Genomic DNA, 27122 nt, shown 5'->3' with positions numbered 1-27122 from the left:
AGGACCAGGGTCCAGTATCTTGTGCTAGCTCCAGCTGACATTGACTGTGTGTCTGTATGGTTTGGGTTTAGCTTCTGTTTGGGGAACGGGAGTGCAGAACACCATTGTTTTAATGGTACAGGATGATTCACAAGTTTCCTGTTTTCTTCAGATCAGATCATAGCCAGCTTCTTTCCTCTGCCATCTCAGTTTTGTTCAGTGCATGTCTTTGGCGTCAAATACACAAAACTGTAGAGCAGACAGGAGAACTGTTCATACATTTAAAATCAATGTGTAAAGTGTTTCCCTGGAGTGAAGCTAAACTTGCAAAATTGAACATGAATTGCTGTAGCAGAAAGTATTGAAACTGTAAGTGCTGAAGTGGCTCATAGGCCTGCTCTTGTTTCTCTTTATAGCTTGCAATAACAGGCTGTACAAAGCGTAAGTTCATGTAAGACAACAAACAGAAGTAAAGCTTCAGCATTGACTAAGCATAAATGGAATACACATTAGGCAGTAGCAGTAGAGCAGAGTTCCGCAAAAGTAGTATTTTTCTCCCCAAATCATAAACAATAATTTCTCTTATGGAATAGTACTGAAGCCAGGTATTTTGTACTAAATGTTCATTTCTAGATATTGATCATTTACATTTTTAACTATTCACGTATGCTTTTTCCCTTTTAGATAAAGGAATTGTCCACAAGATCAGTTGCAAGCATTAAACCACATGACGGTAGGTACAAACTGTAAGAAAAAGCAGGTTTTGTTTCTGATTTCAGCAGCTTGGCCAAAACAAATGTTATGGTTCATTGAAAAATACAGACATCAACTTTGCTAACTAAATATTGAAATCAAATCAGCATTGGTGATGTATTTGTGTTTCACAGGGTACCTACCTGTTTCCGTGTCGTGGTTTGCAAAGTTCATGTTTTGCAGCTGTACGGGCTTCTAATGGGAAAAGTTGATTGCTTGAATAGTGAAGAGTTGTGAAATACAGCAACTCTATTTTGTATTATGTAAACAACTTTTAGCTTTGCTTTATGAAGTGTAATTTCAATTGTTTTTTCATGAGTGACTGTCCTTAGACTGCAGAACTCACAAAAGGGAAAATACTGAAAGAGTAGACAAAATTTATTAGTTTGTCAGTTACGACACAAGTGTTCAAAGAATTTTAAGTACTCCAGTGTTTTTGTTTGTGCAGTGCTTTAACATCTGATGTCCATTACAAATAGCTAAACTTGATAATAGGGTTTTAGGATGCAGTCTTGCACCACAAACACCCATATAGTTGATGCTGCAGTTGCAGTGACTTGAAATAAATTTATTGCAGTAGATCATGACAGCTGAATTTATTCTAATCCCACTTTGGAAACCATCTTGCTCTTAGCAAGACTTTGGCTTGAACTGAATCTTAACAGTGGAGAGCAGGTTAATCTTAACAGGGGAGTGCAAAGTAATGGTATGGCTGCATGACTTTTTGACTGGAGCTGGTCATGTTCAGCCACACTGAAGCACAGACAAATGTAAGACCATGGCACACAAGCAAATTTGATCCTAGGCCCCAAGCTGACCTGAATAACGTAGAATTGAAGTGATAATTCGCTCCAAGGCTGTGCTCTTTAAATGATGTGAAGTGCAAATGCAGCAGATCCTCTTTGGGAAATGCAAGGGAATGCAAGCCTTGGTCAGGGTAGACCTAACTAAGTAGCTTTGGGCCAAGGATTCTTCCCTGGGACACAAAACTGGCATACAGATGTGACCAGAGATGATCACATTCCAGTTCAGTGATGTTGTAGTTACTAGTTTCTTTTCCTGATTCTAGAAGTATTAAAAATCTTAAACATACGTAGAGATGTACTTTTATGTTGTGAAGGACCATTTTTTACTTTGTAAATGATTTGTTTAAATTTTTTTGCCATTAAAGCAAAAAATTACATTATTTATAAATATGATTAAATATTGCTACATTTAAGAATCTGTATGTCTGTTACTGTTTAGTATAATACATATACTTATTTTTTACTTTTATGCTACTTTAGTGAGCACTACTGTAGAGCCTCTTGAAGAATCTAAACCAAGTCTACCAGTGATGCATGGTAAGCTTTTTCGATAGGTCCAGATCCAGCACTTTTAAATCTTACACTCTGTCTTCTCAGATGTGTTGTTTGTCACATCATAGCTGTAACAGCAGTTATATTGAAAGAACATAATTTGAATTGCTTTGCTGGATGTCAGCATTGAGAATTTCTGTCAAGTAATTGTAAAGATGACTATTGAAAAGAATACATGAAAACCAAAGGAAAATTAGAGAATATTTCCTAACACATGTATAGTATTGAAGCACTTTAAGGTAAATGAAACTAATTGAGGAAATAAAATTTGTTTTCTTATAGAAAATATTCTTACCTGGTATATGCATGTTCTGGATAGGTATATGCATTTACTGGAATTTATATAGGGAAATATGGGGAGATGTTTGTTTATAAGTCTCGAAATACTGTAGTTTCCATGTGACTTCAAATGGCAAGGAGGAAAAAATACAGAAGTGATCAAAGTAGAGTCATTCCATCTAGATAGTTCTTCTGTATCTGTAGTTACATATAGATCATTACTTAGGATTTAACTTGTCATCTTGTGATACTGTTTAGAAGTGGGAGGAAGGGATGAACCTCTGTTTACATTGTTTTGTACTTTGTGAAAATAGTTCTTTTTTGTTCTCAGTATGCAAAGTAATGGTGAGTATTGTTACTATGCCAATATTCTGCAATCAATTAATTCTTTATTTTCATTTTAAGTAGGAAAATAATGAAAAATGAACTTTGAGCAAGTAAAATATTTAAATGTTAAAAACCAGTTTATTTGAATTATTGAATTCTAATTAAATAGTGGGGGGTTATTATTATTTCTCTCAGTTTTAAAACCTGCCAAAGGAAGACAAAATTGAATTTGTCTAAGAAAATTTTACAGAATTTTTCTTTTTCAACAAATTAAAAAAGTTCTGAAAAGGCATATGAGGAGAAGGGGCAGTATACAACAGAAGCTTTCAGTAACTTAATGAGGAATGAAAAATATTCCTCATATTTTTTTGCTGATTTCCTCATATTGAAATATGCTGATTTCAAAATATTTGTTATTACAGGAATTATTAAATGAAGGAAACAAAGAGTTTATTTATTACATGGTAACATTATTTGAATAATACAGAGGTTTCTTTCTAACCTATGTAAGGTTAGTAGTTCATTGCTTGAAGCTTTTTAAGTGAAGCTATATAGATGAAATATTGCGCAGAGAAAAGTAATGATATATTAAGTATAGATTATTAGTAATAGTGTTTTAAATAATCCAATTCTTTTTCATTCAAACCAGCTTCATTGCACCAACACAGTAGTGCCGTTTCTGGCTAAGAGATCTCACAGCAAGTAGCTTAACTATTGCCCTGAATTTAAGAAATTAGTTTTATGAAGATCATTACTGCTAAGTGCTTACATGCCAAGCTTGCCAAGCATTGCTTTCTTAGTGCATTTACTTTCATTTGTACTGAGGAAGAAGGGAGTTCTGTGAACATTAGTATTTTCTATACTCTTGACAATATAAATCAGCTCATTCAGATCTTTTCTGATGTCCTGCTGCTTCAAATATGAAATCTGTGACACTTCGTGAAACTTCTCAAGATAGAAAAGGCTGTTCCTGCTATTGATATACAAAAGATTCACTATCAGTTTATTATGAAACCTCAAAGAAGGTCTTTCCTTCGGATTCCTTTGCTGATGATTATTTTATTTATCTCTGCAGGTCTCTCTGTCTGTCCCTTTTCTTCCCTTCTGGATTTTTTTAAACTTACCCTACCTAATTTCTGGATATAAAGGTTAGCAGAAGTTATAGCGTGTTTCCCAAGATTTTCAGGGCTCCTCAATGGAATGACTTACATACTGAATTAAGACATCATGGCTGCATCTCGTGCCATTATGAAAATGAAAGCACTTGCTGGTAACTCCTATACACAAATTTATGTAGCACAGAGCATGTCTGAAATCACAAGAGCTGTAGTTTTGCTACCAAGAAATTGCCTGCGTATGGAATATCTTCCTTTTTTTTTTTCTCTGAAAGAAAATTAATTCTGGAAAAGGCTCTGTAATGTGAACCTCAGTACATTTTTCAAAGTTGCTTGGAAACTTCTACATCCTAGTTTTCATTCTGCACACCTTAAATCTATGTTATGAAAAGATACCTCATTTGTAATTTGGGTATCTTAGGTGTAAAGCAGTGGAATAACTGTGTTAGCCTGGTGCTTTTGTGTTAACCTTCCTTATTTCTTGTGAGAGCTAATAGTGTGCCTTGAATGCTGTCCTGGCTGGCCATTCTTCTATTTCGTAGCTAGCTGTAGGGTTTTGTGCTGATAAAACTTCAGTCTTATTTTCAAAGATTACTTCAGTCTCTCAAAAAGGCAACAGAGTAATTACAATTGTTTTTAAAAATCGTATTTTAAAATCAGGCTTTGGCTCCTATATTACTCTTAAAATGTTGATACTTGTTCCGTATTTAATCTTTGTTAGGTCAATAATATTAGATAAGGGGAAAAAAAGCAAATTTAGAAGCAAAGATATTAGATTGTCCATTAAAACCTACGTCTCAGTCTTCCAACATGGTATGGACTAAGGCTCAGCTATCATTAGGGATGTAGCTGAAGCATTTGAGGAAAATTTAGTCAAAGTAGTCTTCCTAGACAATGAACAGAGAAAAGGGGCACCTTCAGAGTTTGGTTCAGCTGAACTAAGATCTGAATTGCTCTTTTAAGTTGCCTGTGTCTCTGCGTTGACTGTAGAAGGAGTCTGAGATGACTAGGCTCCTAACTTAGAGGCCTCAGGTAAGTGTAAAAAATTCATCATATTTAAGAATATTGGTTTAAAATTAATATTTGTGCTGCTTATATGCAGTATGGCTTCCCATTGATTAGTTAAGAGAAAAACATATGAAGTGCGTTGATTCAAGGATGACTCTCAAAATTACAGGTGTCACAATTAAGTCTGGCAGCTCTTTGGATGTAAAATCAGAGTATAAATTAAATAAAGGCTTATATAATGACTATAGCCATGGCTTACGCTCCTTACATCTTTAAGAAGTGAAGCAGTTTACAGCAAATAAGTGGTACATTTTATCCTGGGTTTTCATATTGCAAGTGCAGAGTGCTCACTGTAGGCGATGCTCCACTATAGATAATTATAATACTTCTGTTCAGGCTAAAAGTTCTTTAGCATTTCATATTTCAGAGAAAATAGACAAGATTTCTCCTTTAAATGTTGGCCAAAGACTGCTTTGCCAGCAGGACTGTCAGAATATTGGGGTTTTTTGAACTAGTAGTTAAGAACAAATAATATATGATACGCTTGAAATATACACAGCCTGAATTCTTCATTATTATTAAAAATATTCTCCTATTCTAGCTGCATAGAAATTACCTTCAAATATTATTTAAAACAGATATTTAATGATTTGTCAAAGTATGCCAGGCACATAATTTTTCAACAGTATAATTATCCACTGAAGAAATTAAGGCAACCTGTACTTTTCATACATCTCATCTATTTCTCCACACATATTAGCAGGCAGAAGAGATACTCTGGGAGATGTAGGACAGCAGATACATCATTGTGGAGGTCATCTTAAGGTTGCTGGTCTTAATGATGGCTAGAATTAATATAACTGGGTTCAGGCCAGTGAGATATGGGTACAGTCATCATGCGTTAAGACTGGTGTTGGAAGCTGCCATTTGGATAGGTTCAGGCCTAAGGCTGACAGGAGCTGTTCTTCAGAGGAAAAAGGTAGGGCTATGTTTGGGACTGAGGCTGGCTGATGACATATGGGGGGGATGCATCTAGAATTTGCCACTGGGCTAGGTATAAGATTTAGCAATAATATTGTTTGGTTAGGGTCAGGTGTGGGGGCTGTTGGGGAGGACCAAATGAATTAGGATTGGAGTTAAGGGGTTTCATGCCAGCAGCAGAAGTTGGTTTATGGCAGGGTCTGCAAAAGGCTGGTATTACCCAGAGACATCTGGTTATTGCTGAACCAAGGTTTTACAGGGATCGCTGAGCTTGGGTTAGGGTTAGGCTCAGACAGACATTGATTGAAAAAGAGAGTTATGGTCAAGTTAAGCATCAGCAGAGCCTGACTGAATAGGTTTAAGTATGGAGTTGAAATTTATTTTATAGCTAAGAAAGGGGTGGAGATAAGAGCCAGGGTTCAAACTGTGACAATGAACGAAGTATAATTGGTGTTGCATCTGAGCTGAAAACTGATGTAATCTGGAAGTCCAAAGCAGGTGATCTGCTGGAGCACAAGCAGCCTCTGGCCTTGCTTCAGCCTTCTGGGATCCATTTCCAGTAAGACAAGGACACAGAATGGCTGTTCGGCTGGAGTGGGGACCTGAGAAGTGATCGGGAGCAAGTGATTTATTTGTAGGTGTGAGTCCAAAACCTGAGGTAAGCAGTATGTGTAAGTTCACCACTCAGGCTTGAATGAAAGGTAGGAGTAAGATCTGGGCCAGCAAGGTCTGACATTGAAGATGTTGGTGTAGAACAGCATCGGCTAGGATCAGCTGAACTAGATTTAGGGCTGATAAGGTAACTGGCTCTACTTAAATCAGAAGCAGCGACTACTTGTTTAAGGCTTGGATTGTGGCTTGGTGAGATTTTGGGCAAAAAGATCAGATAAAATAGAGGAGGTTACAGTAATTCAGAGTAGTTAGGATTTCAATCTGCGTCAGCAGCATTGTTTTAGATTTTAAGTTAAGCAAAAACTGCATTTAGATTTTAAGTTAAGCAAAAACTGCATTGTACAGACTTGTGGTCTGGTTGGGTAGTCAGATTTAAATGATTCCTGGAAATATTCTTGATGATATTTAGTTGCTGCTGATTTCAAGGATGCGTACTAAGGCAAGAGCTGAGAGGTCTGATCAGATGGCCAGAAGTATATTTCTGCTAAACATAAGGAGAGGGCTCCTTAAGCAGGGTGATCTACACATCTGTCAATAAACCAGAGGAGTGGTGAACCAAGCCACTGCTTATATTTGATTCCAATGTGATATTTAATAAATATCTCTTAGAATATGTTTACAGTAAAGAGAAAGAAAAAGCTTGCTTACATTGGAGAAGTTGGTGCTTCCAGATGTTGCACTCCCCTATGTCTTAGCATTTGATCTCCTCTGTTGTCATGCAGTGAACAACAATGTTACACTAACAATAATACAGTTTGGTTTTGCTCTTGGCATTGTTCTTTTACTGATTTTTAACTTCCTCTGTTTCTAGTACACTGAGGAAGAGAAGCATGTACCTTTATGCCAGATCAGCAGACTCTTTTCAAGTCTGAGTTCTGGGGACCGGGCTTTGCCTGTTAAGTTACTTGACAAAGGCTTGTGCAGAGATGAGTCAACTCCTTTAAGCAGATTGCATTTGAGTGAAGTACAGGTAAAACAATTATGGTTTAAATCCAATTACACAGTAACTGGCTGTCTAGTAGGTCCAGCCAAGAAACTCGGAGGCCTCAATGCCTGTGCAGCTAGATTAAATCCTCCCAGAACATCTCATCTGTGCTTCAGGCTCTGTCCTCCAAAACAGGCCTACTGCAGGCTTTTGGGAATGATCCCAAGCTGTGCCTGAACATTGTTTTGGAGAATGTTAGTTGGTGTAGGGCAACAGTGTTCCAGGATCAGTAGCATGGTGGATCATGTTCCAATGCCCAGGAATGCTCTGGCCACTGTTAAATTTTACCACCTTAGAGACTGAAAGACCAGAAGACTTTGTCTCTCAGAGTTTTGCTTTGAAGCGTTTCCATAAAACACACTGAAATTTGCATCTTGTTAGCATCTTGTGATGGTGTAAGAAGCATTTTTTTACAACTACTTATTTAGTGCAGGTTATATAGAAGCAAATCTTTAGTCTGGTAACCTGCTTGGAAGAGCAGGTGAGAGGCTGAATATAACCACAAGTATGGACAGCACGGAGAGAGCTGCTACCACACCTAAGTATTTACACCGCCAGCTTTAGTTCCCTTCACATGGGGAATATTGGAGATGTGACAGTAAGTGTCACTTAGTTCCATGTGCTCATTTCGTTGTGATTACCCATCACAGTGCATCCATGTTTGTACCTAATTGCATGAGAGGTGCTGAAGAGCAGGCATCTTTACTACAGCATCACTTCCTCCCCTTCTACCCATACAGTGTAGCAACCACTTGTAGTGCCAAAGGTTTCTTGTGAGGCTGGGCAAATGTATGCTGGCCCAAAACGTTGGCCAATAAATTGGTTTTTCTCCTATACTGCCAGTAGATGAATGCTGAAAGTATAATTTGCACATCTCTGCCTTTTAAACCCTAGAAGAAACTCAAGTTCTAGTTTTCATTGGAATAAATTAATTCTATTTATTTATATATAATTTGAACATTAACATTATAAACCACTGAATTTTTATTAGTCTTCATACAAGTCTTCATGCATCCCTTATATTTGAAGTCTATCAAGTTGTAAATTAACTGTACTCTGGCTTCATTGATATAAAGTAAATTGTACCTGACAGCCTAAAGAATGATAATTTCAATGTGGTTAGGAAGCTGTTTTCAGCAGAGGACATTTCAAAGATTTCTTTAAAGCACATGATAATACTTAATCTCACTATATTGGAATGAGTGAATGTTTTTTTAAAATAGGTTTTATTGGAAATTATTATATATTTATAAAATTTTTCTGTGTCTCCCACTTATGATCTCAGTACTTAATAATTCTCTGGAATAATGAGTTGATTTATTTTTTCCATATATTTTTGAGGATTTCTGTGTCTGTCCATTTCACTTGCCTCTTGTAAACTTCTAGTATCAAATCGCACATAAACAATTTTTTGAAATAAATTCTAAAATTAAAGCGCTTCTTAGGAAAAATTTATGACAGTATTCATTTACTTAATCCTAGGTGGCCTTGTCATTGTAGATTCCTAAAAACATCCCACCTGGCCTCTGGGTGCCTTTCCAGAAGGGCACAGGTTTTTTTATAGTTGTGTGATCTATCAGCCGGCCCTGTGCTGATGGCTTAAAATTCTTTTGTATCTGAGATGACACTAGACACCCATGTTTGGGCAACTACTGCTCCTCAAGTGACTATTGTATTAGGGTCTCCTCTACAAAAAGTACCACCTAAGGCAGTGAAGAGTCATGTTGCATTGGGCTTGTGATTGTTACGCAGGTTGTCAGCAATCAGGAAAGTTGACTTCAGTGTGTTTTTTTTGCTTAACTTTCCCACTCTGGACCTTGACCTTCTTCTGTCCTGTTTGTCTGGTGTTCCTGTTCTTCCTCATTATTAGAGCAGGCACCCTTGGTGCATATGCTGGAGCCCATAGAGGAGCTTTCAGAAGAGGAAAAAGGTAATGGTTGATTCAGCTCAAAATACAGGTGCATGCGTTTCTTGAAAATAAAAAGTAAATATTATTTGATACCTACAGTATTTTTCAGTGTATTTCAGTTTCTTATGTGATCTGAGTGGGCACATTCCTTGTTTGTGTCAGTCTCCTGTTTGCTATTGGTGCTTGTAAATATGATGATTTCGTTATCCAAGTTCACTGTTTTTATGAAAATCCGGCTAACTCTTTAAAACAGGTATATTCCATATGTCTAAAAGTACTTGTGCTAAGCAGAGCAAAAATTTTTGATGGGGAATACCCCCTTACCAGGAAATTTTTGGTGCTGACACTGTTGCAATGTGTGCTTACTTATTTTTCAAACTCTGCGTAAGAGGATAAGGAGTTCATATAGAAGAAGGAAGTTGCTGGTAAAGGTTGAAGCTCCCAGCTTTCATAACTGTACCAAAGATACTTTTGCAAGGAATCTAGGTTACACCTACCTCTAAAGCAGCCACAGCTCCAGCCAGGGCCGTGCAATTCTGAATGAAATGATGTAGCCCAGTGTTGGCAGCAGTTCTTCTGCTTCATCCGAGGAAAACTTAGAGAAGGCCACGTTTATGGTAGCGGAAGAGAAAGCATTGGTTCATCCTGCGTGGTATTCTTCTGAACAAGGCTAACAGTAGTTTAGATGAAACACCAAACAGCTGAATAGCATCATAATCTGTACTGTGTGCAAAAATCAAAATCAGTCTTGAACTTTATAGCCAATGAGTTTAAATTTTGAAGGAATGATGCTGTTTTGAAAACAAAATTGTTGTTTGAATACATCTGTGTGTGAGAGGTTTCCCCAGGGAAAATCCAGTGACTCTGAGCAATCTGAAATAAAGACTGCTTGCATTTTTGCCGTTCTTTCTACTATTTCTCTTGCTTGCCATCTTCTCTCTTGATGGATTGTCTTTGATTCTTCTGTTGTGCCTAAAGGCATGGCCTGCAGTACAAAAGAAAGAAAGAAAGAATGCAGTCTGAAAAGATCGACCAAGATTTTTTTGTTTTCGGTAACAGCCACTTGTAAGGGAGAGTGTGAAAATTCTTGACTTGGCATATTATTTCATAGGATTATGTAGGAGCTGAGACAGTGGACCAAACTTAAGGTCCCTTGTCAGCAAAGTTGTTAAATCTAGTATTTAGTTATTTGTTGTTTTGTTGTTTGGGTTTTTTTTTAAATGAGTAAGGAAACAGTTCCTTAAATAGTTGGCTCTGGCAAAGATGATTTGGCTTGAGTTAACTAGCAAGAATTAATATTGTCATTACTTAGGATAGTGCTGAATAGTCTTGTTGCCCATATTAGTATGTAGTAATTATGAATTTAAAAATCATTTTAGATGGATCTATTTTATTGTAAGGATTAAGATCTGAAAGGGGCAAGATTTTCAGAAGGCTCCTTGGAGCCTTCCACTTTAAAATATGTCACGTCTGGCTTTCTGGGAGGATTTCATACTGCATAATGCACCTCTTCCAGACCAACCAACATTTCCTCACCAACCAGTAGTTTGCCTCTTCTAGGACTTGGCTCTCCAGCCAAATCACTTTTAATCCCACTTCTGTCAGGAATTGAGTTGTCCACACAGTTCCTAAAGCCAGGTAAGATTTCAGCCAGATCCTGTCCTCTTCAACACAGATCTCTTACTATGGTAGCTGGACTCTTTTTTAGTTTTCATTACTTACAGTTATTTCCAGGATCCATCAGAGGTCACTTCCTCAAAACAACCTAAATATCATTTGTGTATCTTTAGGCTTTTTTGGATACTCTTCAGGGTGCTTATCTTTCCCTTAAAGAAAAATGAAAAGTAAATGAAACTGCTTTTTAAGCAATCATTGTTTATAAATAGGAAAAGCGGCACATTTGTTTTGAAAGAAAACATTTGAAGGTCACAATATGGAATTATTCCTTCATTTATGTCCTTATCTGTGGGCTGGCAAATGACTCTGCTGCCTGGTGAAGCACACTGGAAAGAGACAAACTCCTGTCCAAGATTTACCTTTTTTTTTTTTTGGGGGGGGGGGGGGGTGTGTGCGAAGCTGGGAGTGTGGTTTGCAGCATGCTTTCCTGGGATGTTGTGTACCCCTCTATGTACGCTTTGCCAGCTGTGCTGACCACTGCCAGACAGAAGCAGCAACTATGGTCCCACAGATTATTGGTTCTCTTAGTCTAAGTAGCATTCAGTAAAATTTTATCTTTCTGGAGACACTTTATAAGCAGGTTCCAAATGTGTATGCTTTGCTGCTTTACTCCCCCGTATGACCCTATAATACTTTGGCCTACCTTAAATGTCAGCCTTTAATTTAGATGGAAGAATCTGTCTAGGTGATTTTCTTGCATGAGGGGTCATGTCATTACTGACACTTAAAGCAAGGAAAAGTGATAGAAACTTCTTTGTCTGCTTTTAAGTATGTATGATGTCATAGACCTGCATAGAAGAAAACACAACAGAGAACTTTGTCCTTGAAAGAGTTTTGAAGATAAGTATTGTCCGTCATGTTTTTTCTGTGAAACTGTCTGCCTCAGGCTGAGATTTTGTCTTTAGCAAGGCTTTTGCAAGTGTTACTGCTTTCCAAAGATTTAATTGCAGTAGATGTTTTTTATCAGAGAACATTACATTGTGTGGAGCTTTTCTTGAGAACAAGCTTGTCATATTCCTGTCCTAATTCCTGCTGGAGTTCAGCTTCGATTTGAAATACCACTTTTAAAGAACTTAATTATCAGAAGATAGTCTTTTGTTTTCAGAAGTTTCCAAGTACAGTTCTAAAACTAAAGATCTTTGTTGCTAAATATTCAGGCATATATGTTTACAGCGATTCTGTAACAAGAAAAATAAAAGATATTTGTGATGGTGAGCACAAGATGCTGAGGTTTAGTGACCTGGCTTCTATAAGCTAGCCCAAGATTTTAAAAAGAGTGCAACTCCATGTAGAAAAAAAGTGCACATGTATGTCTATGGTGTTTCTAAAAAATGCATGCTTCAGTGCAGTTGTCTTGTGAACTGTGGCTTTTTCAAATGTCTCTTAAGTGCATTTTTCCATTCTTATTTCAGAAATTGATAAAAATGATTATAAAACAGGTAGAAGTAACTACTATTTAATAAATGCTTTGAAGACTGATCCTTCTTTAACTAAAGAATTACGAGTTGTTTTGGAGCAAGCACTGGAGGAGAAGCTGGAATCCTTGGGAATTAAAGCAGTAAGATTATTTTGAGTTATATAAAAGAGGGGTCATCTTTGTCCCACTTTTTTGCTCTTTCACTCTTGTGCCACAACCCTCAACCTATAAAATCCAAAGGTAAATTTCCACTTGTTATAAAGAAGTGTAATTCATTAACCTGAGAGGATGGCCCTCAAATTACAGCTATGGAAAATATGGCTACACCTGTGAGCAGTGTTACCAACTTCTATGACTTTTCTACAAGCTTTGTGATATTTGAAGTTTAAAAGAGTGTATGTGATTGTAGGATATAAATCCCAGAAATAATAGCCCCTGTGTTTACAATACAATTTGTTTCCTTAGGGTGTTCGTGGTATCCCAAATGATCGCTTAAATAAAATTTTGCGTGCTATTGAATCTGCTAGAGAATGCAAACAGAAGCAAGAGCCTCACATTCACCGAATTCGAGAACATCTTGAACGCCAAGTTAGCTTTAGGGTTGAAGAGAAATCATCATCTTGTAATAGACCTGTTTCCTGTCCTCAACTTCCTTCAGAAGGTTAAAATGGTGTTGTTTTGGGTTTTTTTTTCATTCTCTTATATTTTGTAACTGCTATATAAGGTTTTATTTAGCAACATTTCTGTATAGCTGCTTTCATAATGTTTCATATAAATATTCTATATAGTTATGGCCAACTAAACAGTTTCCTTTAAAGGGTTCTTGACATTGTGTTTAACTGAAGAAATCTTAGCTCCTATATTGGCAAGATACATGGAAACTCTGAATTGCTTTGAAGAAAAAAATTTACTTTTTTCTTCTTTGTTGTAAAACTATAATCTGCAGCAGACATCTTTAATTCTAGAAATTAAATATAAAAGATATCAAACATTGTTTCTAATAATGAGATAGATAACTTTTCTTGTAGATAAACAGAAGTTCAATCAATTGGGAATTTTATCATCTGTCACACCACAAAAAACAGTAAAACGGTCTTCAACAGCTGTCCGCCCAGCAGAACAAAGAACAGCCGTTGCTGAGAATACATCTACCCCAAAGTAAGAAATGCTATTCTCATAGTACTTATACTCCAGGTGACAATCCTATGAGTTTGGAGTGTTTTGACTGATGTGAACACTTCCTGCTAATGTAGTAAGAATTGAGCAAAGAATTCACATTACTTCTATGTAAACTTCATGCTTGCTTACTTAGCTGACTGTTGGCCTTGAAATAACTTGTCTTGTTACTTTTAGATCCAGGAAGCTTTTTGGAAATGGAGTTTCCAGAAAGACATCTAGCATCACGTATGTTTTGTTCCCTTATATTTTTTAAGAAAATATTTTTGGTGACAATATTCACATGCTTGCCACACAAAAGCTATTATTAAGCTAAAATTATAAACACTTTCTGGACTGTGTATTTCGTGTTCTCTTTTAAAGTATCACTCCATTTGAGTGTGTTATCGCAATCCCTGAAAGCACATTCTCCTTTCAGTAGATGTATTCTTTGTTATAAGCTAGAGAGGGACATTCAATAAAATCAGGTACTGTCAGTTCCCTTAGTTTCATTCTCAGATGCTTTTTTTGACCCACTTAAAAGCATTTAAAGACATTGGTGACCCAATTTTTTTATGTTCATTGATATTTTCTTACTATGACAAAAATTAAACACAGTGTTCCAGATCCCACTCACATCAGGTACATTACTTTGCGATTTCCTAAATTCCTAGAAAAGTCCTAAATTATTTTCAAATAACAGAATGTCAGAACAGACCTTCTGTGGTACAGATTCCTTGCTCCTGAACTTGGTTTTCCCTGCTGATCCATGCAAGCCTATCTTTGTTTGCCTGGCAAGATTTGTAATATATTGGTCTGTTCTTCTGTAAAGATAGTTGCAAAGATGGAAAAGAATAGTCTATAAAAGAGGTAATTTTGTGAGAACATTCTGAGATTACTTAGCAGCATGATTTCTTTTAAATAGTTTTATGGATAGTTAGAATTTTTGGGAGCTCCTCTTTTTTTCACTGAAGAAAAATGTGTATTATTGGAAAGGAAAATACAAGGAAGCTTAAATATGTACATAGCAATGCAGTCACTGAAATCCAGTAAGTCCTCTGATTGTATGTGTTTTTGCTTAGAACTCCACCATTCAGTTCAGAGGAAGAAGCAGATGAAGATGATATTAAACAGTCTCATGTATCACCAGAATTACTGCAAAAGCAGTCAAAACCATCAAGCAGCAAAGTCATTGCTTTTCAGAAGGCTTCTGTCAAAAGCGATATGGATGGGACGGAGGAAAGTGAAACTGAAGAAACTGGGACACCTGCCAAAACTTCAAAAGGTTTTTCACTACTTTTGTATATGCATTTGTTGATAATATCTCTGTGTTAGAAAACATAATGAAGGCACACTGTCTAGTCTTGAGTGTATATATATTTTTTGAGCACTTCATGGGTTTGGTAATGTGTTTATATTAATAATATTAATACCTAGAGGGGTCAGTTCAAATGCAGTGTGTATCGTGCTAGTTTATATCAATGCAGAAAAAGAGACAATCTCTGCCTCAGAGAGACTTCTTTTACTTATTTTTACTTTGTGGAAGATTTCTAGAGGTTTTACAGTAAAGTCCCTTGCTTGTGAATGAAAACTGTCAATATAATTTTTTATTAATTTTAGGAACAGTTATTCAAAAACTTACCGAACAAGTTGGAAAGAGTCTTTCTAACCATGCCAATAAGAACAAACCAGCTGGAGGGATTAATGTTGCACAGGCATTTATTAAAAAAGAAGAGGTGAAAGAACTGAAGGTATCACTTTTAATAGTCATTATTATTTCATTAAGTAATTGAACTATATATTTATCTGGGTTTTGTCATGGTGAAACCGTCTTGATGCAGGAAGAACTTAATTCTCAAAGGCAGTTTTGGAATTACAGCTAAGTAGTCTTTTTGGGTACGTCTGTACTGGTATATAGAAAAGTGCTAGCAAGTGAGCTGAGGCAAGTGACCACACTGCTTATTAGCTTATACCGTGACTGTTTTGGATCACTACAGCTAGCCCAAAGTTTGGGCACAATTGGTATACTTTTTATTTCCTATTGTAGCAGCATAGAAAGAGCCCTTCTTTACTTGCTTTCCTAGTATCTTGTTTTGATGGAGGAAAAAAATAATTTGCTTATCTAATATTTAAAAATATTTTTAGAGCTTTATCTGATACAGGAAAAATTCTGGTTGTATGGTCTTTTTCTGCTGCATCTATTTACAATTATACACTTTTCAGACTACATCAGGTCTGTCACTGATGTCTATCCATTGAGTATGGCATGTGTTCACAATCAGAGTACTAACACAACTTATTCTTAACTCCTCAGGCTCCTAAGGTCTCAGTCTTCCCCTCAGTCTAGAGTTTTATTATTGGTAAATCACTTTGATGCACATTGATATTTGCCTGAAAAATGTTTAAAAGCAGCAAAAGTTACTCCAAATCAGAAGTCAACAGCAGATAGTGGTTTTTATTTAATTTTTAGTAGTTATTAGATTGAAGCAGATGGCCAGGTACTAGTTCTAGCATTCAAGAAAGTATCTTTTCACTAAATAAACAATAATTACTGAGAATCCTGTTACCCATAATAGAACTGATACCTTAGGGCTTCCTGACTTCCAGTTAAATCTGAAATTTATCACTCCTTCCAGAAACAGTGACACTACTATTTCAGTTTTCAGAAAGGGTTGGTTGTCTTAATCAACTTTAGCTGTAATGATAGGGTAATGACATTTAGCCTATGTGCTCTTAATTGCCACTGGTGACACCTAACTTGTCCATTGACTGTGTGGGAGCTGCAAATCGCACCAGACTCAAAATCATCAACTCGGATATGACTATTACAGTGTAATTTTCTGTCCAAATATTACTTTCAAATTCTCTGCAATGTCAGATGACAGAAGACTGTAAAATCTTCACAGTTAAATTTAAGGGATGTTACATTTTGTAAAGATCTGTAGATGGTGGGCCACTATGTTAAGGAATTTGGGCTTCAAAAGCAAAGAGCTGTAGCAAAATAAGCCTTAAAATCTATGCTTTAGAGATGCCATAGTTTTCACTGGTAGCCTCTTTTCCCACATCTTTTAAGCCCCTGAACCTTAAGGCAGGGACTAGGCGAATGGAGTCCCTCTCGTTGTGGGTGATGAACAGGTTCAAGACCACCAGAGGAACCTGAACATACTTACGTTCATGGGACCTGATGAGGTGCTGCCCAGGGTCCTAAGGAAATCAGCTAATGTAGTTGCCAAGCCACTCTCCATCATATTTGAAAAGTCATGGCAGTCAGACAAAGTCCCTGACTGAAAAAAGGGAAACATCAAACCCAGTTTTTAGATCAAACCCAGTTTTTAGAAGGAGGACCCTGGGAACTACCAACCCATCAGTCTCACCTCTGTGCCTGGTAAGATCGTGGAACAGATCCTCCTGGAAGATATGTTGAAACATGGAAGACAGGGAGGTGATCAGAGACAGCTGACATGGCTTCACCAATGGCAAATCGTGCCCGACTAATCTGGTGGCCTTTGATGATGGAGTGATGGCATCAGTGGGTAAGGGTAGAGCTATGGATGGTCATCTACCTGGACTCTATAAGGCCCTTGATACAGTCCCCCACAACATTCTTACCTCTAAATTGGAGATGTGGGTTTAATCGATGGACTGTTAGATGGCTAAGGAATTGGCTGGATGGCCGTCTCCCAAGGAGTTACACTCAATGGTTCAATGTCCAAGTAGAAGTGAGTGGTGTCCCTGAAGGCTCTCTACTGGCACCAGTACTGTTCAATACCTTTCTTAATGACATAGTGGGATTGAGTGCCCCCTCAGAAGTTTGCAGATGACACCAGGGTGAGTAGTGCTTTTGGTATGCTTGAGGGATGGGATGCCATCCAGAGGGACCTGGACAGGCTTGAGGAATGGGCCTGTGCAAACCTCATGAAGTTCAATAAAGCCAAATGCAAGGCCCTGCAGGTGGGTCAGGGCAATCCCGTTCAACCCCTAGTCTGCATTGAACAGATTGAGAGCAGCCCTGTGGAGGGGACTTGGGGGTATTGGTGGATGAAAAATTGGACATAAGCCAGCAGTGTGCTCATGCGTTCCAGAAAGCCAACTGTATCTTGGGCTGCATCTGAAGAAGCATGGCCAGCAGGTCGAGGGAGATGATTCTCCTTCTCCTTCTCCTTACTCTCATGAAACCCCACCTGGAGTACTGCGTTCAGTTCTGGGGCGCCTAGTACAAAAAAGATGTGGACCTGTTGGAGTGGGTCCAGAGGAGGACCACAAAAATGCTCAGAGGGCTGGAGCGCCTCTCCTGTGAGGCAAGACTGAGACAGTTGCGGTTGTTCAGCATGGAGGAGAGAAGGCTCTGGGAAGACCTTACCGTGGCCTTTCAAAATGCAGAGGGCCTATAAGAAAGAGGGAGAAAGACTTTCTGCCAAGGCCTGTAGTGACAAGACAAGGGGCAATGGTTTTAAATTGAACAATGGTAGGTTTAGACTGCATATAAGGAGGACGTTTGTTTTATGATGAGGGTGGTGAGGCACTTGAACAGGTTGCCCAGAGAGAAGTTCTGGACGTCCCATCATTGGAAGTGTTCAAGGTCAGGTTGGATGGATCTTTGAGCAACCTGATCTAGTGGAAGGTGTCCCTGCCTATGGCAGGGGGATTGGACTAGATACCTCTAAAGGACTTTTCCAACCCAAACCATTCGATGATTCTATGAAAAATATTTTTGTTATAATTCATTTAGGATACATTGTGTCCATGATGTACTAACACAGCGGTGGTTTCCTGTATGGATGTGATGGGTCTGAAATAAGTTTATGAACCCAGTGCAGGCATTGCTACGTTGTTTCTGGAATCTTTACAGAACAACACACCATCCTGTACTCTTTGCTAATTGTATATGAATGTGTGTATATTCATGTCCGTATTTGTATGTTTAAATGTAGATGTATACTTCAAGTTAATTCTTTAAATGTTAGGTGGGATATTCAAAAGTGCCCAAAGATAAACACAAAATGCCATTAGAATGATGGCTTCTCTGAAAATGCAGATTTTTGTATTGGTTTAAATACTAATAGCTTAAATACTTAACAGGTGTTAATGGTTGTTCTCAAAACCCACAATACCATAAAACCTTTTCAAGGTATCCCATTGTCATGTGTTTTATAAAGCTCCCATTTCACAGAAGTTAATTCAAAATCTTTTAGAGAAAAGTTATTTTGTGCTTACCTGAAGCTGTTTTACCTGAGTTCACCTGTACCAGACATTGTATGGATTATGGTATTTCTTTGGAGTAAGTCTTTGAGTTAATAAAACTGCTTAGCAGTTTTGATTGGGGCTGTGTATTTACACTTGATCAAAACTGAGTTCTGTTTGAAGTTGAGATTTTTCTCTGTGTTTTGTACTTTAAAAATCAGTTGGGACTTAGTGAATGTTTGAGGAAACTCTTCCTCCAGCATTTCTCAATATATGTGACTCTGACTTTCCCATTACCATGCCCTCCAAATGCAGGTAAGATAAAACAGCAAAATGTTGGATCCTGGTATGTTAATAATAAAGCATACTGAGCAGATCTGTCAGCTTTTGAAAAACAGTTTGCAATGGTAAAATAGAATTGTGTTGCAAGATAGAGCATTACTGCAGTCTCTTACCTTCTTTCAAGATACATGATGTTCGTATTTCTTGATTTTTCTCTAGTATGTACATACCTTGCATTGTTCTCTGATAGCATCTCAATCTTTCTTCTGTGCAATGGAAGCACCTTCTGTATCTTACTGTAATACTGAGAGACTCCAGTGAAGTAAGGTTTCAGCTTTGTGAGAAACCATCTTTTGCTTTCCACAGTTAAGCTGTCTAATAATGGCTCGATTCCATTGAACCACATCAGATTGACAAATAGGGAAATGCTGTAGCTCTTCTTTCAAAAGTTGAATGAAGATATTTAGTTCTCAGGCAGATAAGGTAAGAAGGGCTACAGACTCGCTGCCTTCAGGTTCATCTGTTTGGCTTGACTCATTTTGCAAATGCACCACAATTAAAAATATGTTTGTACATGCTGACAGTGAGTCTTAGAGAAATAGATGTTTTAACTTTGAGCACCATGTGGGATTTTTTTGTAATGTTCATTATTTAATTTTCTCTTTAAATAAATTAGTTCTAAATTGAAAAGGCCATTGTTGCAATATTAATTTTTTCTATGTTGTAATATTGATTTTTTCTAGTGTGAATACAGAATGCTTACATAGCAAACAAAACTGCCACTTGCATGGTAACATGTCATCTCTTTATTTGCATGTAATACACTTTTTAATGCTTAAAGGACTTTCCATCTCATTGAAATAGCTCATATCCCAGAAACAATGATCCTTTTTTAAGTTAGACTTGTAATACCTGAAAACATAGGTTGGCAGAACTTTTAATTTTTGCAGTTCCTGATTTAAAAAAACCCAACACTTCTAGCTTTGGGACTATATTAGTGAATTAATATAATTTAGGTAATTGAATTATGTGGATTTTAAAACTGTGGTGATAGATGTCATAAAGGATATGTGCCAGTGCATTTTTCTTCAGCAGTTTCACATTGTTGAGTTTACAGAAGATTTCAGCACAACTTTTAACAGACAGAGGAAAAACGCATGTTTTTTCTTCTCGTCGTTAGTTCACAGAAGCTGATGAAGATGATTGGGATATATCATCGGTAGAAGATGACTTTTTATTGATGAAAGATGATCGAAGTCAGAAGGCATTGACAGTTCAGAAAAATGAATCAAATGCTGCATCTGTGGTACATGCATGGGGTCTTCCAAAGACAAGTGTACCAAAGGAGGAAGGTAACGTATTCATACTTCCACATTATAAGCCTTAAGCGACTGACACACCTAGAGGAGAACTTAAGTCTAGTGTATTACACATTGTAATGCAATATGTGGTCTTTCGTATGAAAAGAACAAGTAAGAAAAAACTGTGTGCGTGGTTTTAAGTCACAAATATCATATATGATGTTTAGGTAAAAGTGTGTATCATAAATATCGTGATATTTATGATACACACCTATATATATAAAGAGCACACACACATAGATATACAGAGGTGCCAAGAAACTGAGATTTTAAAACATATAGTACTATCGGGCTTCAGCCTCATTTAAAAATTAATTCCCTTCCCAAATTTAAGGGAGGAGGGAAACTTTCTTACTTTGTCTGGAGACTAATAATAAAATTCCAGGTTTGTTGAAGGTAACTAAGTGATCTGCCAGGCTGAGATAAATACGTGAACTACTGATAAAGTGATAGCCTCAGTCTCACATGTAACTTACACACTAGTTTCTAGCCTTAACATTTCAATATACATAAAGCTTAAAGCTGTGTCAGTTCTATAGAAGTACTTCAAGTTGCTTTTAAGAGGAGAGTAATGTTGACACTGACTGCTTATGTGTGTATTGTATTCTGTGACAGAAACAGCCTTCATATTAACCAACACTTGTAATTCCCTCACTGGTTGAAATTCTGGACTTCTGGAGTACACAGGTGTTTGCTCACATAGCAACTGATTTTTATCTCATAGATGGATACAAAGTAAAAATACTCCCAAAATAGTACTACTAATTGTTAATATTTTTTTGTTATTTTAACAGGCCTTCATGAAGCTGATAATACAAGCACGTTAAAAAGCAGCTTAGTCACTGTAACAGATTGGAGTGATTCTTCAGATATCTAATTGTTGCATTGCTGATGGGAGGCATTGCTTTCGGGTTCTGTTGGGGTTGAAGGTGGAGTTGAAAGCATCAGGTGTTTCCTAGTCATTTCTTATATCGGTCATGTCACAACAAGGGGATACAGTTTAGAGAGCTCTCGTGTCTTTCAGTCCTGAATTTGAAACAAGAATATTCATATGTGCATTACTGGCCATGTCTGTTTGGAAGTTGAGAGTTAATTCTTCTTTCTTGTGAATTCAATGGTGCAAGTCTCTTCGATTTCACTGAGGTAAAGATTTTTGCCTCTAATGTTTACATTAAAGACTGAAACTGGTCTTGCAAGAAAGCCTATTAATCAATGAACAGAATTTACTGCAGAGTATTACTTTATAAATTTTTAAATGCATATTTTGTTGTATTTTATCATAATATTTATATAAACTTGTGAACATTTTAAAGAAAATATTCCCATGTATTAAAATGTTAAGTTTCTACCATGGTTTACAATAAACATCAAATGAAAAAAAAAAAAGGCCTCAGCTATAAAACTATTATTATTAAATGCCTATTTTGGTAAGTTTTTTGGGGCTTTTTTGTTATTAGTGTTGAGTCTTAGTTAATGTAAAAGCACAAAATTGGAAAAAAACCGGAACCATCAAGCTAAGGTGAGGAACGCACTGACCTGCCATCATGGAAGTACTCTCATATTTGCATTTCGTCTGTATTAGCTGCCTTCTTAAAAAAAACACAATAGTGTTTTGACTTAAGTCAAATACAAAAATAAAGTAACAAAAAGAACCTTGAATGGTTTTGTAGTTCTGATATGTTTTAGACGGTATCAGATACAAAACCTTTTCTGTCATACTGTGCCATTACTAAATAGGACTACTCATTTTTTTACATTTACATCTTTGTCCCCAAATAACCAGTGTACTGAAACTCCAGGGGTCCATCAGTTCAGACTTCAAGACAGACCTGAGTTTGTGTCAGACGTCTAGAAGGCATTTTGTGGTTATTCGTAATCTCTGATCTCATTTATTGAGTCGCTGTATGAATATTCCTTCAGAAGCCATCACATTTCTAAGGATAGGCAAAAGAAAACGTACTAGCTGAATTTTTGAACTGTTGTAACTAAATCAGGATTATCCAAAGGTGCTGTTAAGTATTGCCTGCTTTTATGTGGTCAGCCCTTCAGCAGTGTCACTGGCAGAGCAGGCCAGCTGGCATTGCCTGGGTTTTTTCTTCCCTTTCATAAGCTGCTGGCTTGGAGCCATTCTGGAGCTGATGGTGTCCCAGCACCCTGCCCAGCAGGAGCGAGTGAAAACCTGGAAGAGACCTCACTAGCAGGGATGAGTGCTGAGGCAGGTGGGAGCCCAGCGGCACAAAGCAAATGCAGAACATAGGAACTGTCTCCGAGCCTTGTCTTACCCACCGCAGAACTCCCCACGGGCTGCAGCCTCGCTCAGCCTTTGCTCTCCCTGCCATGCACATGAAAGCTCACGATCACGCGTGCGTTCGTTCTTATGCATGCATTCTTCTTGGGCTGTGCAAGACCCTCTCTAGTGATTGTTTTTGTAAACAGCTGGCCCTGACTCTTCTTTCTACCTGCTCCGGGCTCCCCAAATCCCATACTTACTTTCACTTCACCCAGTCTCTTCCTCTTCTTACTCCTGTGGCACTGAATGGACCAAGTTACACATTCTTCCACCCTGGCAATATAAGGACGCAAGAGCCTGCTGATTCCTGCTGCCTGTCCTGGTCTGGTGCTGCAGTTACGATGTGCTCTGTAATTCCAACATCACTGCTAATCAGTGGTGAGATATTTGACATATTAGCCTGCGTGAAGTATGGCTGTTTTGTCCAGTACCAAACCCGTTTCAGAAGGGGTTGCAATGATGCACTGCAGTCACCGTGATTGTGATGCCATTCCCACAAGCAATTAACATACCATACTGGTAAATACCTCATTTATTTTTTTTTTTTTCAAGGAAGCAACTCCAGCTCATGATTTCCAGGTATAAACTTTACAATACCAACATAAATCTTAAAATATTATATAATAAAATTTACATCAATATGTAAAAAGCTGCAAGATAATGTTTTAAAAAGTCATTGTCTTAGTGGTAACTACATTGGGGGTGTGGGGGGAAAATCACTCTGAATGAAACATACAAACTCATTTTTTAAACGCTTTGAATCTTCCAACAGTACAATTAAACATAAGCGTTCTTGTCAAAGTGCTTTGGTGGGGTTTTGTCTGGGACGCTGTTGTGGACCTTTGTACGAGAAGATATCACAGATGTGGCTCCGTTATATGCATAGCCCCTCCTGAAAAGAAAAGAGAATCCACCATTTGCAGCTCATGCCGCAGATGGGTGACATCTCTGCATCCAAGCATTGTAGTAATATAAAACCAGAAGAAGTGTATAGGAACGTACCTATAAATTTCAGGGGAAGGGGCAGGGGGGACACCTCCTTTCCCTGTGTGGTCTCATTCTGCTTTGACATTCCCCCTCCGGCATCTCTCTTTGCCTTTTGCTTTTCTATAGTTGTATATTTCTGTATTTCTATAAGCGTATTCCCCGTTCACAACTAAGGAAATTAGGGCCCAGTCATGAAGTATTTAGGCTGTGGCAGATCCTAGGTGACCAGTTACTCCCTGCAGCTGCTCCGCTTCATTGCCGGCCCTCTGCTGCTGCTGGAGCTCCCACTGCCACCAGTGCTGTCCTTCACCTCTCTCACTTTTAATCTGATGATTTGGGATTGAAGTAGCTTGTCTGTTCACACCTGTGAAGTGACCTAACCACGCTTCCTATGTCAGTGCACGCACTTTTTTCTCAGTGGCAGTAAATTTACAAAGGATATATACCACAAGTATTTGTTCTAAGTCAATAGCTTTTCTTAATTACATTAATGATGGAGTGAGCATTACCCTTAAACCTCATTATTTTCTTTCATCCACACAATCTCTTCCTGAACCTTACTACAACATGTTTCGGAAAAGTAATCAAGCTACATACATACAGCGGGTACAAATGAGCTAGTATTGATTTCTTTCAACATGTACAACTTGTGTTTTACCTTGGAGAGTTACTGTTTTCAGCTATGGAGAAGCAGAATATACTGCCACCAATTATGCAGAGCGAAGCGCCAGCCCATCCAATGAACAAAGCTGCTCCCAGTTCATACCTACAGGAATTTAATAAATGGGTTTAACAAAAGAGAGCGTGGATTTAACTTTTTTTTTTCAGAATAAAAGAACTAAACTTTATTTTTTCCTGAATAACTTCCATCGACATACACATTATTCATCACAAAAGCAGCAGCTCTGCCATTCACCTGTGTTCTTGTCATTATTCCCCTCTGACTCAGGAGGCAAACTCTGTCCCTGCAGTACGCCTGGGCGATGCTTATCTCCCCACGCAGCCAGCCCGGTGGCTTTTCCACACCTCCTCTTGGCTGCCGGGTTACATGGTTCTTTGGCCCACTTACGGCACGCAGCTCCTGTCCCCTTGGACCGTTTCGGGTTTGTCCCGGGTTTGGCTCCCAAACTGGAGTGGGGCTTTTGCTGAGCCGGCAACTAGAGCTGCTGCCTACAGCTCTCCTTAACTCCTCCCTTAAGCTCTTGGGATCTCTCTCCCTCCCTGCCCACACTCCAACCTGTGTAAAACATGAGGGTTTTGTACATATAGAATATGCATAAGCTGCAACATATACACACACAGATATACAGATGTATCTGACATACGCATGTGCACATACAGGTATGTACACACATGCAGATGTACATGTGTGCACACATGCAGATGTCCATGTGCCAGCAGTGTTCTGCTTCTCTGGTCCCCATGGCTGCATTCAAGCTGGAAGGCACCATCCCCTCCGAGCCCATGGGCACAACTCCAGGTCACCAGTAACCGTCCCCTCTGCCGGCCAGGGCAGCCACAAACTGCTCCGTTTGACTCCGAGAGGAGATGGTGGTGCTTTAGGAGCATTATCACATACGGGTAAGTCCAGGATTCCTTAGAAACAACTACTTTATGGTAGTAAATGAAGAAGAAGAAGGGCAGGGGGAAGACATTCTTTCCCTCCCCCTGCTCAAGCTCAGTGCCCATAACCTGAGCTCTGGAGCTTCAAGATGAGCAGCAAGCCATGGCTGCCACTTGTCTGCTCCACTCCCCAGCTCTTTGCCCGAGGTACTGCTCTTTAAAACACTTTCAGGATGACCTGCGTTAGACTGCAGGCCCACCAGCTTCCAGAGTCTCATATTGCTCACTGTTGGGACAGACTATGTGTCCCTTGCTCCCTCTTCTCTGCTCCAGTTCCTCCTTGAGGAAACCTTTATCTCCTCCTGACTGACAAGCTCCTCCTGAGCTGCAAACACAGGCCCCTCTCCCGCCTCCAGCTGCAGTTACCAGTCAGGTGGCTAAGCTGTTCAAGCCTTTTTTATTAAGTTTATTTATTGTAAATTCTGGTGAGGCAGCTGAACTGCAACCTCTGCCTGCCAGCCTGCTTCTACAACTGAAAGACTTTGCAGCTGCGTACTGCTCAGCCCGTTCCGAATGCTCCCGTGTGAACGGATCCCAATTTCACATTAGCTGGAATATGTAACCCAAAAACACCTGTAAGCTGTTCTACAGAACTGGTACCTTTACGAAGGCGACACTGCAAAAACACTCAAAAATTGCCTGTGAGCCCAGACACCCAGAGAACAACACGGCAGCTTCTGTAACAGCTTACAAGGGGGTGAACACTGGCTGGAGAACAACATAGCACTTTTCCACGTTTTCTTGAGATTCTAGACAGATGTAAAGCACAGATTTAAAAAAAAAAAAGTCACAGGGATTAAAAACCACACTGAGGATATCAGTGCCAGATGCTACGGACACTAAGGCTCAAGTAATGTCTGACTTGCGGAGGTACTGCCAAAAAGAGATGGGAGACACCAGAGCTCAGAGGTAGGACACTTTGCACAGGACTCTCTGTGGCCCTGCTACTGCTGTAGCTTCTTTTTCATTTTCCATTCACATAATCTAAACAGAGTTTTTATTTATCATCCCTCACTAAAAAAGCATCAGATTCCCCCAAACATCTCCATACTCAGTGTGGGACTTTGCCACCCAACCCTGAAATTAAGCTGCTGGAAACCATAGTTCTGCTGCCTTTCACCCAGGAAAACTCTGCACCCAGCCCTGTTTGACTTCAAAATCTGCCAAACCTGTAAAGCTTTAATTCTAGCTATGCTCACATTTCCAACCATGTGCTACAGCTTTCCGAGGACTTGAGCAGATTTCTGTCTGTTTAAGGACTCGGGGTTCTCTGAGTGCAAGCAGACATCTACAGCTGAGCTCATCACCTAGGATCCCAGATCCTGCTGGAGTCAACACGCAAGACATACAAAGTGCACTTGTAAAGCACCCTCAAGGCACCTCTTTTCATGAGCTGTAAAGGCAGACTGAAGTGACTAACTTTGAAATGAGCTAAGCCCCCTCCTGGGGGGTCTCTCCATCCCTGCAGGTACTGCCAGAGCACACCTAAGGCACAGGGACCAGGGCCAGGCTACCCACAAACGTCAGCGCACCCCCATGGTGCTGAAGAACACAGCTGGACCAAGACCCAGGAAGGCTGCTGCTGTGGTAACAACTTACTTGCCAAGACCATTTGCCTAGAAAGTGGAAAACAAGTTCGTTTCCACATTTCCATCTAACACCATGAAAGGGTAGCCCAGAGGCTAGTGTGAAAGAGAGGAGGCCAATCCCCACCTCCCCTCTGGAAGTTGTACAGGAAAGAAATCAATATTTCATTGGGTTTAATTGGGTAGAAAAGGGTTAC

General features: G+C 38.7%; 2 protein-coding genes across 3 annotated transcripts in view; one reads left to right on the top strand and one right to left on the bottom strand.

Moving 5' to 3' along the window:
- Window positions 1-21788, top strand: part of DZIP1 (DAZ interacting zinc finger protein 1) — a 40558-nt gene extending 18770 nt beyond the window's left edge. The window contains exons 10-19 of the mRNA XM_055702961.1: window positions 664-712; window positions 2019-2075; window positions 12456-12601; window positions 12926-13121; window positions 13489-13618; window positions 13814-13864; window positions 14698-14900; window positions 15236-15366; window positions 20259-20430; window positions 21234-21788. Of these exons, the coding sequence (XP_055558936.1) occupies window positions 664-712; window positions 2019-2075; window positions 12456-12601; window positions 12926-13121; window positions 13489-13618; window positions 13814-13864; window positions 14698-14900; window positions 15236-15366; window positions 20259-20430; window positions 21234-21316 (1218 nt within the window). The 3' untranslated portion in view covers window positions 21317-21788. The remainder of the gene's footprint in view (window positions 1-663; window positions 713-2018; window positions 2076-12455; window positions 12602-12925; window positions 13122-13488; window positions 13619-13813; window positions 13865-14697; window positions 14901-15235; window positions 15367-20258; window positions 20431-21233) is intronic.
- Window positions 21789-22135: 347 nt separating this feature from the next.
- Window positions 22136-27122, bottom strand: part of CLDN10 (claudin 10) — a 65480-nt gene continuing 60493 nt past the window's right edge. For both annotated transcript variants that reach the window (XM_005443949.4, XM_055702962.1), the window contains exons 4-5: window positions 24375-24482; window positions 22136-23621 (exon numbers count right to left, since the gene is read on the bottom strand). In XM_005443949.4, the coding sequence (XP_005444006.2) occupies window positions 23507-23621; window positions 24375-24482 (223 nt within the window). In that variant the 3' untranslated portion in view covers window positions 22136-23506. The remainder of the gene's footprint in view (window positions 23622-24374; window positions 24483-27122) is intronic.

Source organism: Falco cherrug, chromosome 2 (genome assembly GCF_023634085.1).
Source record: "Falco cherrug isolate bFalChe1 chromosome 2, bFalChe1.pri, whole genome shotgun sequence".
Taxonomy (NCBI): Eukaryota; Metazoa; Chordata; class Aves; order Falconiformes; family Falconidae; genus Falco; species Falco cherrug.
The sequence above is the reverse complement of the archived record's forward strand: the minus strand, read 5'-3'. Positions and strand labels throughout refer to the sequence as shown.